The sequence below is a fragment of the Prosopis cineraria genome, unplaced genomic scaffold (assembly GCF_029017545.1).
Source record: "Prosopis cineraria cultivar Desert tree isolate PC_DT_omini unplaced genomic scaffold, ASM2901754v1 PC2, whole genome shotgun sequence".
NCBI lineage: Eukaryota > Viridiplantae > Streptophyta > Magnoliopsida > Fabales > Fabaceae > Prosopis > Prosopis cineraria.
Window position 1 is genome coordinate 38,504,460 of NW_026555333.1, and position 12,236 is coordinate 38,516,695.

General features: G+C 32.4%; 1 protein-coding gene across 4 annotated transcripts; it reads right to left on the reverse strand.

Moving 5' to 3' along the window:
* Window positions 1–312: 312 nt before the first annotated feature.
* On the reverse strand, window positions 313–8,501 carry LOC129304090 (phosphoribosylaminoimidazole-succinocarboxamide synthase, chloroplastic). Of its 4 annotated transcripts, XM_054943729.1 has the most exons (14): window positions 8,344–8,500; window positions 8,109–8,164; window positions 7,480–7,970; window positions 7,208–7,309; window positions 6,877–7,006; window positions 6,565–6,678; window positions 6,393–6,481; window positions 4,721–4,801; window positions 2,293–2,382; window positions 2,110–2,199; window positions 1,882–1,932; window positions 1,748–1,794; window positions 723–780; window positions 313–640 (listed from the first exon to the last, which is right to left on the reverse strand). In XM_054943729.1, the coding sequence occupies exons 3-14, from the start codon at window positions 7,804–7,806 to the stop codon at window positions 581–583; spliced, it is 1,239 nt and encodes a 412-aa protein (XP_054799704.1). In that variant the 5' UTR covers window positions 7,807–7,970; window positions 8,109–8,164; window positions 8,344–8,500; the 3' UTR covers window positions 313–580. The 4 variants fall into 4 exon arrangements, 3 of the variants coding, with proteins under 3 accessions (XP_054799704.1, XP_054799706.1, XP_054799705.1); XM_054943731.1 differs by having other exon boundaries at window positions 6,565–6,657; window positions 7,480–8,164; window positions 8,344–8,499; XM_054943730.1 differs by lacking the exon at window positions 8,109–8,164 and having other exon boundaries at window positions 8,344–8,488.
* Window positions 8,502–12,236: the final 3,735 nt, after the last annotated feature.

Genomic DNA, 12,236 nt, shown 5'->3' on the forward strand with positions numbered 1-12,236 from the left:
GAAATTAACAAATAACATTTCCAATTTTATGAGTTAATATTTTAATGAATTATAATGGATGAATTTAACACAAGTAAATTAATATACTAATAATATTATGAACTTTACAAATAACATAAAGAAATTAACAAGTAAAGATTTTACAAATAAAATTAATACTTTAACAAGTTGTAATTGATGGATTTAATTATGTCTTGATATATATTTAATCCTTTTATCCAAATTAAAAAAAAAAATAGACGAGGGGTGTCAATTTGAGAGAATCGATCCTTTGCGTTTGAACATTTATCTTGCCAATAACTTCTCAGTAATTTCAAAGGTGCCGGTATTGGGGTTTTTTTTTTTTTTTTTTTGGCTTCATTTAAAAAGGCATGCACCAATGGTTACAGTTACAAATAATATTGAGCTTGCAGCCCCCCATTTGTAAGAAATTTTCATGTCACTAAATTATAAGATCATTAATTGTATTATTTATTAAATAACATTATTTCTTTTCTTACGAAAAGCAAGACTTTGTTAGAAAAAGGCCCTTAAATTACAAAGCTGCAGGAGGGCACAACCGTAAAATCCAGAGCTACTACTACTTCAGAGAAGATAGTGCAGATGCAACGTTTCGAGAAATGCGATCGTGTATTGGTTCCTGCATGGAAAAATTCAAGTTACATGCCCCCATCAATCTCATGCTATAACATGTACTTAAAAAACATCGGTTTATGGATTACCTCTGATGAAGAAACATCGAATTTTGAATGTGTTATTGTCTCGTACAAGAATATGTATCTGTCACAAAATTACATGCCTGATTATACAAATAGAATAAACATTCACAGTATATTTGTATTTAACACCAGAAATTTTCAATGTCATGAAAACTGAACCTGTCATGAACTGGTTGAGGCAACGATCAATGGTTAAGTCATGACCAAATCGGTTTATTAATAAGTTAATATATTTTGAACAATATAGTTCTAAAATCATAAAGAAACAATTATCCATAATCATTAAAAAAAATCATTAAATTCAAATAAAATACTCCTTCCGTTCAAAAATGTAAAGTATTTTTTGAAAAGTTGAATGTTCAAAATTGTAAAGTATTTTTAATCTTTCGAAATGTAATTATTATTTTTTTTTTCAAAAGTGCTTATATTAATAATGATTTTATATTTATTGTAAGGTGTTTAATAAAGGTAAATATGAAAAAATAGGGTTAGTTGAAAAATAAGTAATTACTTCATTAGAAGGTGAGATTCAATTAAAAATGCCTTACATTTTTTACATTTTTTAACAGAGGGAGTAATACTTCGTAAAAATAAGGAATATCCATTAATACTTCATAGTATTTGTTGAAAATGTAGATATTTATTTTATAATTTGTCATTTTAAAATATATTTCATATTTCTGGCCTATTTGCCCATCATTCTTTATTTCTCAGTGCTCATTAAGTACAAAAATGCATAAACTATAACTTAAAAACGTTAATTAATTTTTTTAAGAATACAAAAATGAGTGACCGATTCAACCAGTTCACTGATCGGTTCTCACTTCCTCTAGTTCTAATTGAGTTCTGGATTGGCTGCATGGCCAGTTCTTGGTCGAACTGACCAATCCAGTCCAGTTCAGAACCTTGGAAATTATCAATTCAATTATCCAAAAGAGAAGAAAACATGTATCAGGATTTTTTTTTTTCAAATTTTATTTCTCAAAACAAGATATAGCCAGTGTAAAAGAAATAAGCACAGCACATACCGCCAAGCCAGTTCACAAACAAGTTCCTCGGGTGCATCAGGAAGGACCTAAAGAAAAAATCCACCAACAGTAAGATTTGATTGAATGTTTAAAGTCTATATTCTGATTGAAAATCACTAGACAACATAAATTACCTCATCTTCATAGGGGTTGCAGTGACTTTTGAACCACAATCTTAAAAATTCCTACACAATTTTTTTTTGAACATCAAAAAATTGCTTCCTACATGTAACTCATCCATATAGACCAAAGGTATCAGGAGAAGACCTTAGCTGATATATTCACCAAAGCTTAAAATCAATTACAAAAGCATGAGGCAGTGAACCAGAGAAAACAAGCAACAATAATGAAACATAAAGTACCTTATCAACATTTTCAGGCTCAAGACCATTTTGAAAGCGTTCCATGTAAGAATTTGCAATCCAATATCTACTTGAGTCAGGAGTATGCACCTAGAGATGCAAATTAAACTATTTTATCAGCTATTGATAAACCAAAGTGTGAAAGCATGATAACATTCAATGTGTTTGAGGACAGAATTAAACCTCATCAATCAGAAGAATTGAACCATCATTTGCCTTCCCAAATTCATACTTTGTGTCCACCAATATGAGGCCATGTTCCAAAGCCACACGCTGCAAAGTAAAGCAAATAAAGTAAACAGGAATAAAAAGGGGCAGAAAGAAATTGATATATATGTATATATATAGTGAATACTTGCCCAAGTTTCAATAATTGATGAAGAACTCACATACTTAAGAGAGGACAACCAATGATTAATTCACACTAATCAAGCAGTTGTCACTTGGTCAAAGATAATATATACAAATTTGTTACTTTATCATATGAAAAGTGGAATTTATGCAGCAGGAGAAATTAAATAAATGGAAAGGGTAGAGGTCAGAAATGCAGCAATTTGCAAACATGTCAGCAGACCACCTCTTTCAACTTATAATGCTAATGGCAGTGATAAGTTTGGTATTCCTAGAGTTTGATTGCAAATATAGCCTCTTCTGGAAATTAATAACGCATTAGGAGTGATTTGACCGAATGTTGGCTGGGCAAGGTTACTTTGTATTGTTATGCAGAATGAATATGCTTGGCCATAAGACTTTTATCATGTAGAACAAAGAAACTTACTTAATAAGTTGATTGTGATATGGAATGAACAAGCTTTAGTTAATTCCTTAACATCCATGATCACACATCCCCTCTATGAATATGCTATGCAAATTTCCTGGCAGCTGTTAATGTCATCTAAGAAATTAAATTTAAGTGAGACTGATAGAGCTCATGATTTTACTAAGACCTATAAGAGAAAATCAAGGAAGGCAAGAGGTTAAAAGATAACATTATTGTTGGTTCAGATGTTTGCCCTTCGGATCCTAGTTATGAGGGGAAAAAAGAAAGTAATTGATGGCCTAGTGATGTGCTAGAGTCCTAGTGATGGTTAAGGGTCTTCTAGGGGTAAGGGCTGTGCTAGAGTCACTTTTTAGGTCTTTAAATCTTCCTCTTTGCCTAGAGAGAGGGGGAGATTATTTTGAATATTGAGAGTGGTAAGGAGAGCTCTGGCCTCTCGAATGCCAGGTTGGGGGTGGAGGAAGTCATCTTTCTTCATCATTTTATCTTCTGTTTAGTGTGTGTATGTAAGTGAGTGACTTATATTTCGTGATTGTTGTTTGGTGGAGTGTATTCTGTGCTGTTTCTGTTTCAGTACGTTGTAATTTTCAGTTCCTTATTTCGCTGTAATCCAACTTTGCTATTCGGTATTAGTAATTTTCAGTCCCATTTGTGGTGTAGTTTCTGGTTTATGCTTGTTTAAAGCTTATTAGAATAGAGGGTTCCATCAGAGACACACACATTCAACATACATCAATACAAAATTACATATATTCTACATTTTTCAAGAATAGATAAATCCCGACACCCCATGTGCTTCAAATGTTGATAAAAGTTTGAGCGCCTTGTTGGTAAATGACACCACCCCTTTTTGTTGGATTAATGTTTTCATTCACGCTAAAAGATAAGCAGTCATGGATTTGCATTAAAAATATGGAATACAAATAATATTGCCTGAAATGTTAATTTTTGTGGAAGAAAGAAAGCTGCCAAAGTTTTCCCATGATAAAAAAGGAAGGGAAATGCAAAAGCATCCAGCTTTGGTTATTTGAAAAGACCCCCTCAACTTCTAAAAGAGAAAATATCCATTAAACCATTGCCCTTTAGAATTTGGATCCTTCTATCTAGTTTTTGATTAGCAACATTGACTCAGGGTACAACTTTCAACTATTTTGATTATCTACTAACAAGTTCCAACTACTTTGTAACTTGAGTTCCTCAATTTGAAAGCTCGCTCTAGCTTTTAAATAGAGAATGTATTATTCGTATGGTTTTTAAAGTGTCTAGAATGATTTATTATGAAAATGTAATATTTGTGATGGGATATCATCATACGCCAAGGGAAGCATACCACATGATAAATGAAAAAGTCAAAACTAGCATATCAATCAACAATGTCAGTAGGAATGGGATAAAATGATCTAAATCTGAAATGGTGTTAGCTTAAGGGGTATTTTCTAGCTTTGAAATTTGAGATGAGCATTTGTAGTTAAAGGAGGCATTAACATTTTTCCCTTGAAAGAATAACACAACAAAGAGCTTAAACAAAATGGCAAAATTTGAAAGAGAATACAAGAAATTTAACATTATATTATTATCCTCACACACCATATATGATATTGGAACAAAAGAGCAGCACCTAATTGCCACATGTCAAAATGCGGACAACATTGGCAAATCAAATCATTTTCTCTGTACTACTTTTCCTTTTTGAGGCACAAATGACTATCTAAATTGACATCTATAAACACCTTGAATTCCACTTTTATTCATAGAACACATCATAATAAGAAGGAACTTCAGTACTTCCATTTGCCCAGCACAGCTGATATAAAGCTAGCAAAGCATCATTACCTGACCATACTCGAACAAACTCAATACTTTCTTGCTTACTTCTTGGTAATCAGCTTGGGTCATGAGTCCACTTTTAATAATCTGCAAGGGAAATGCATCATAAAAAAAGGATGAGAATATTGAAAGATGTTATCCAGTTGTTGGAATTTCGTTAAAAACAGTCAAAATCTGTGGACAGGGTTTGTTTGATGTTTATCATATTTATAACCATTTCACCAAATGTGTTCAAAACCAATCCAAACTGAGCCAAACCAACATAAGCAGATCAAAACCGATTGTAAATGGGGTTTGGTTTGGTTTTTCCTTTAGCAAAACCGATTGGTTCGGTTTAGTTTAAGTTTTTGCTTCTGAAAACTTGAACCAAACCAAACCAAGTCTTATTATATTTATTATGTATATTTTTATAAATTTGTCAAAGTTTTTTTTCCCTTTTGCAAGTTTAGTTATTTATAAATCATTAGTGAAAATAAGTTACAATTAGCTAAATGTTATTTATAATTTTTTAAGATAATTTTTTAATTTCATAATCAAGTGTTTTAAGGACAATATATCGATTTTTAATAGTTAAATATGCTAATTAATTGTTAAAAAAATTCTTTTGTGCTCAAGAGATTTTTTCATTGCAAATAATAATTAATAGTTAACAATTATTAGTGCATATGAATATATATTAGTAATTAAAAAGAATATCTTATTAAAGAAGTTCAAACTTGATCCAGATCTAAACCAAACTAAACCAAACTGATCAGATAAGAAAACCGAATAGGTCTTAGACTATAGTGAATTGATTGGCTTGGTTCAGCCTAATTTTTTCTCAAAACCAAACCAAACCAGTGAACACCCTTACATTTCACCATTAAATAACTTCTTTTAGAACATTAATTCACCAATTAAGCCATGGAATCACAAGGGATTACTATGTTAACTATCCAAACCGAATTTGAAATTAATTGTGCAGAGTTATATAATCTATGGAGGCCAGCTAGAATAGTTAAGCTAATCTTATATCATTCAATAAGTTTTTAAGATAAAATTCTCATGATATGATGTGACAAAACTCCATGCTCCAAAGTCTAAAATAAAATCTTATTTGAATTTGCAGCTTCATATGGCAATCTTTGTCAATCGTTTAAACTTCACAAAGAAAATGAATTGAATGGTTAATCCAGTAGCAAGTGCATAATCATCTTTTGATTTTAGATCAGGCTTCCCCTCCTCCCTCCTTCCTCCTTCCAAAATCGATCCACCTCTAACAAAGCCTTAACTCTAGAGTCATTGTAAAGGTTTCTACATAAAGAAATTTGTCTATTCTGTTAAGCACATCTTAGCTTAATTATAACTAGTCTTGGCTAACATTTGTTAAGGCCTTATGATATCACAAATGTTGTAAAAACTCATCCTAAAAGGAAAACTAGATTAAGGACTGCGCCAATACCTAATCCAAGACAATATCAGCAAAATAGCCCGTATCCTATATCATTAATTCATTTTAAGTTAGATTTACCGTCCAAATGGAAAGGAGATTCATAAATTCCCAAACATTGTCTACCTTGCCTGCATAACCTCAGTCCTGCTCTCTCTATCCTTCTCTTTTGCCTATGAAGCTCATGTCTTAATATTAATTCAATCACAATCAACAAGATAGCCAAGGATCATAATACAGTCACCATACCTCATCAGGAGTGATAGGAACATCATGATCTGCAGCCTTGGTTGTTGGAGTGATTATATTTTCAGACAGCTTTTGATTTTTAGCCATTCCTGTAATGTGTTACATAGCCTATAAATTAAACAGTAAAACTCCAAAAAGAAACCCAAAAGAAAACAATTGAAAGAAAATCCACCATCTGGAAGAACATTGCCACAATATTCTCGAATGCCTTTATTGTAGACTGTCCATAAAGATGTATCTGTACTTCCAGTCACATATCCTCTAACTGCAAAACAGCAACATTGTTCTAAATCAGGGGCTACTTGAACCCCCATCTCACATCTCAGAATATTTAAATAATGAAAACATGTAAAACAAGGTGACTAACCCAAAAAAAATAAATAAATAAAGGAGCACAACATGCATATCAACAACAACAACAACAACAACAACAACAAGCCTTTATCCCACTAGGTGGGGTCGGCACAACATGCATATCACTCACCAACAAATTCAACAGGGAACACCGAACATTTTCTTGCAATTGTAACATTTTTATCAGGAGCTGATACAACAGCATTGGAAGTTATGTGCATAGTTTTTTCAAACCACCACAGACTTGTCTCGTTAAGAACCTGACAATTGGAAGACGAACAACTCAAATTGTTAAGGAACACCAAAGACTAGCTGGTTTTGACAATTATCTGTCTATTGGGTAGAATAAATTCCAGCATTTTTTTTTTTTAAGTCACAAGCATTTCCATTCACTACCAATTAAGTAGGATTTCTCATACAGCATCCCTTTAGCATAAAAATGAACATCACATATATCAAACCTGGCCTTTGAAAGGTATAGAAGCAAGAATCCTGTCAAACGCACTCTGCCGATCAGTTGTCACCAGAACAAGATAATCTCCACTGTCATAAATATCTCTAACCTACCAACATATATGTAGCTATTTTAGAATCGCAAGATACAAGGAAACAATAAAAAGAAAAGAAAACCAACTTTAACTTCCCAAAAGAAAACCTCTTTTGGACGAAAAAGAGCAATAACTTCAACTTTCCTAGCAAAATAAGGAAAATGCATTTTCCAGCAGAAGTTTACCTTGCCTCTAGTTTTGGACTTGAGATCAGGAACTGTCAAGTGAAGGTTAGTTTCAGAGAGGCAGTTTGAGAGGGAGTTTTTGATGTCGCCAAGAACTTCTTCCTTGCGATTACTACTGAGTAGGGCTTCAGCCAAAGACAAATGCTGCTGAGACTGATCCTGGCTTCGCATCACCGCCGAGACAGACAAAGTTAAAAACTTGTGTGGCCTCAAAGTGATTCGAGAGGAGGAAGAAAATGAATAGAGTGGATGAAAAGAGGGATTGATGGGAAGAATTTTAGGACTGTGGGTTTTGGGGGGGTTTAACATCTGGGTAAAGTGACCCATTATTTACGCACGTACAAACGAGCTAGTGTACACAGATGCTTCCCAGTTCAGACGCTCCTCCTCTATAATGTCCAGATTAACTAAGCATCACTGTCTTGTATATGTCTGTCATCTCAGCCGTTCAAGTCATCCAAGATATTACAGAACGCCACGTCATACAGAACCTAAGACCATCATTAACAGAATCGAACAAAAACCGAATCATGGCCGTAAAAACCTACAGGACCAATAGAGTAAGCTCGTTCCATTAACGCAAAGTGAAATTCAACGGCAGAGCATCTCGCTCAATTGACGCAACATACACAGCTTCCCACAGACTGATAAGCTAGTTTATTGGCAAAATCTTCAAATGCAAAATCTGCAATTGACCCAAAAATACAGGACATAGACAGGTTAATCTCGCTTATAGTCATAGGTTGAAAACGAAGCATCACTTTCAAGATCATAACATTAAAGAGGAGAAATGGCGATGAAGAAGATGAAGGAAGATCATGCAGGAAGAAGATATGAAGTAGATGACTGAAGAAGCATATGCACCTGATTCCGGCAAAGTCTTAGATTCTCCCTAGACGGCGGCGAACGAGGGGGACGACACCCACTGGCTACGGCAATGCCGACTTGGGTTTTGACTATAACGGCGATTAATATTTCAAGCCCTGTGCGGCGTGGGCATCCAAAAACAGGGAGCATGATAGATAAGTTTGAAGAGATCAGTTTATTCAACGAACCAATTTTAGAGTGATAACAAAACTTTTTGGTTCTGTCTAGCATTGTAAAAAATATTAAAATTTAACTCTTAATTTTATAATATTATTATCATATATTTATTACTTATTTTTTAAATTTTAATAAGATTAAAAAATAAACAATAAACAATAAATAAATGGATAATCAATTTATTTTATTAATAAATAAGCAACAGGCAAAGAATAAATAATATATTTAATATTTTTTAATATTAAATTTAAATATTTATATTTTCTATTAAAATTTAAAAAATAATTTATAAATTTATCACAATAAAATTATAAAATTAAAAATCTAACTTATAAGTTTTTCGAACTATTAGATTTAATACTTTTTAATGTTAAAGATGAATATTTATGTTCTCTATTAAAATTAAAAAAATAAATTATAAATACATCATAATGAATTTATAAAATAAAGAATTGAACTTGCAAATTAAATTTTTAAAACTATTAAACTTAATACTTTTCTAAATTAAATATGAACATTTGTATTCTTTGAACTTACAAATCTTTGCAAATTCCTATTAGATTTAATACCACCAAAGGATTAAAGGATTTTTTTTTTTAACATTTTAAAATTGATTGAGACTTATTTAAATTAATTAATTTCCTTATAACTGAACTGTCATTCTTCTGGTAAAAAATAGCAAGAGTTTGAAATTTCGATTTCACCAACCATTCCCCCACCTCAATTAAACCAAAGAGAAACAAGGGAGAGGAGTTGGAAAATCATGTAGGATCTCTTGCCAATAAGTAGAGCCACTACAAAACAAACCTAGTCCTCCCCTTTGATTAATCTAGCCTAACATGATTCTTTCCGCTAGCAAGGCATTTTGTTTGCCTTAAAGCCCCTCCTATTTAGCCTTGATTGTCCTTAGTTGGCACTAAATTTAATAACAAAGTGCAAAGAGAAGTTGATAAGGGGAGAATGGGGGAGAATGCAACTTAATATTAAGCAACTAACAAGAATGAGAGCTATTAATAAGAATGGGTCTAATCCTTATAAGCTTAAGGATTCAAGCACATAAACTCAAATATTATAAATTGATCATGTGAACACAATATTGGGTCTAATAGCTCCCATAATTTTTTTAAATTTTTCTTTAAATTTTTACTTTTGTGAACACATATTTTAAAAAATTATATCATTTTCATATATTAATTAAAAATAAAAATAAATCAAACAATTTCAACCATACTATTTTGTAATATCAACAACATCAACTAAACAATTTTCAGCACCTTTCAATCACATGCTTACAGTAAAAAAGGCATAAAAAAAATGCAGGAGCTAAAAGGGTGTGCCTATTTAGCCATTTTTAAAAGGCTTGTAAAGCCTGAAAGTCCTTTTATTCAAAATCTCATTTTTTAGCCAACCCTAATAAAATGAAAGACCTAGATGAGTAGCCCAAAGAGCCTAGTCCTTGTTAATGGGTCTACTAAAAATTTACTTTCCTCCTTACCTCCATTTTAAATCAAAAAAGCCATTTTGCTCCAATATTTATTCAAACATAATTTTTCCCCCTTCAAGTTCTAACCTTACTTTTTAGGTTTGAAAGCTCAGTTTGAGCTAACAAAAACTATTTGAATCTTAACCAATATGTATTTCTAATTGTATGTTTGCTGAGGTGTTCTGTCCTAAACCAACTTGAAGAAGTTACAGATAGTGATAAGATTATGAAATCAATTCTAAATAAAAGATTTAAAATTTTAAAAAATGTTTATGAGGATCTTGGTTGTTTTAAGTATGAAAGAAGTGTTATGACTAAAACATCTCTAGAAATTGATTGCTGACTTTAAGAGTGTATATTTATAAATTTCTTTGTTATGATTTGTATTTTTTTTTTGGGAAAAATTATTCATCCCATGTAAAGCAATCTATATTGACGTTTAAATTATGGGAGTAATAATGACAATTTTTTTTCATGTGAATTGTAATTTTAAAAAAACTTGTGGATTTTCAGCTATCTTTAAAATTAGCTACTGAAATTGGGAGTTGTATTTATGACTTTCCGTTTTTGTGATTTCTATTTTAAAAAAATTGTGACACTTAATCTAGAAAAGGACCAAGGTCTCTAGAAGTAATTTTTGAACTACTTATGTAATGCCCACACAATCACCCTACTAATTAAATCATATTACCATGGTAATTAAGGGTAATGTCTCTAGTTAACATTACCATGTAAGTTGCGAGTTAGGCTGTGCAACGAGAGGGATGGGCTAGCCTATAAGGCTGCCTGTGGCCCGTCCCATTTTATCCAAACGGGCTGGGCGGGTTGACTAGCCCGTTTTGCACAAACAGCCCCCTTTTGCCCAAAAAAAGAAAAAAAATATTTCATACTTTAAAGTTCTTTTAATTCTACCCAAAAACAATTTAAATATCACCATCATCAAAGAAAACAAGTTCTAATATTATCAATTACATATTATAGTCATCCAAGCATCATTAATCTTCAAAACATAACATTAATCAAATCAAAACAACCACACAAGTTGACAAATAGTCTTGCCACAAGTCACACGCAACAATCCAAAACAAGTAGTCTTGTCACAAGGCAACAACACAACTAAACAATAAGTGGAAAAAGTTCTTCAAACAATCAATCGCATGTTTAATCTTGCATTAGATCATTATCATCATCATCATCTTTAGAATCACTAGAAATGGTTGAACATTGAGCCCCTAATTCTTCCTCTACAAAACAAGTTAAGAAAATGATATTCATTAATATTTAAATAATATGAAGTAATATAAAGTAAAAATGTTAATGAAATTACCAACGACAAGATTGTCAGACTCATCAAAATTATCAACATCAAGCTCTTTCAATTTGAAAGTAAGTTGAGAAAGCCAACTTTGACCACAAATGAGTGCCTCAACCATCTTTGCAGATAAGAAGCTCCTAAAAGTATCCAATACTCGACCTCCCGTACTAAAGGCAGATTCTGAGGACACAATAGAGACAAGTGAAGCCAAAACATCACATGCAATCAAACTCAAGACTTTATACTTGAAAGCATTCACTTTCCACCAAGCTAAAACATCAAATTTTGGATTACAAGAAGCAACTAACTCAGCACGAAGATATTCATCCACCTCTGAATTTTTTTCCTCTTAGCGTTCAGTGCTTGTAATTGTATAGAACTGTCTCATTGTTTCATCATCTATGACTACCAAGACATCATCATCGGGAATTGACTCTTGATTCCCCCTAATATTGTCATCTCCGTGCTCTGCTCTTGCTTGAGTTTGAGAAGCTTCACTGTCAGAGGTATCCTTTGAATATTCCTCATATAAGCTATGCAAGACATCCATGACATTTTTTGTGACTAGCTCATATTGCATGGGCTCAAAATACATATTTTCTAAAGCAACTTGGACATACTTAAATTTGTATCTCGGGTCTAGTATCACTGCTATTACCAACAATGGATTCATGTTATCTGCCTTACCCCAATACTTATCCAACTTACTTTGCATCCGCCTCATCATGTTATTGAATAGAGCACTAAAATTAGTTGCACTTGTCTTAAGCTTAGTTTGCATTGCAACTAGTTGCTAAAAACATGTGTTGGATGTCACAAAATTTGATACAGAAAATTTCAAAGTCATGGAGTAAAACAGCTTCAGGAAGACTATAAACTCCTTTACAACACCCTAATCATATAGACTAGGAGATT

What these genes read in the sequence shown, in the direction of transcription:
- LOC129304090 (XM_054943729.1), bottom strand. Translation starts at nt 7,806, where the DNA reads ATGGGTCACTTTACCCAGATGTTAAACCCCCCCAAAACCCACAGTCCT. An exon ending in CTATACCTTTCAAAGGCCAG is followed by an intron (nt 7,007 to 7,207) that starts GTTTGATATATG and finishes TCCAATTGTCAG; the next exon opens with GTTCTTAACGAGACAAGTCT. An exon ending in TCGATGTTTCTTCATCAGAG is followed by an intron (nt 641 to 722) that starts GTAATCCATAAA and finishes TTTTCCATGCAG; the next exon opens with GAACCAATACACGATCGCAT.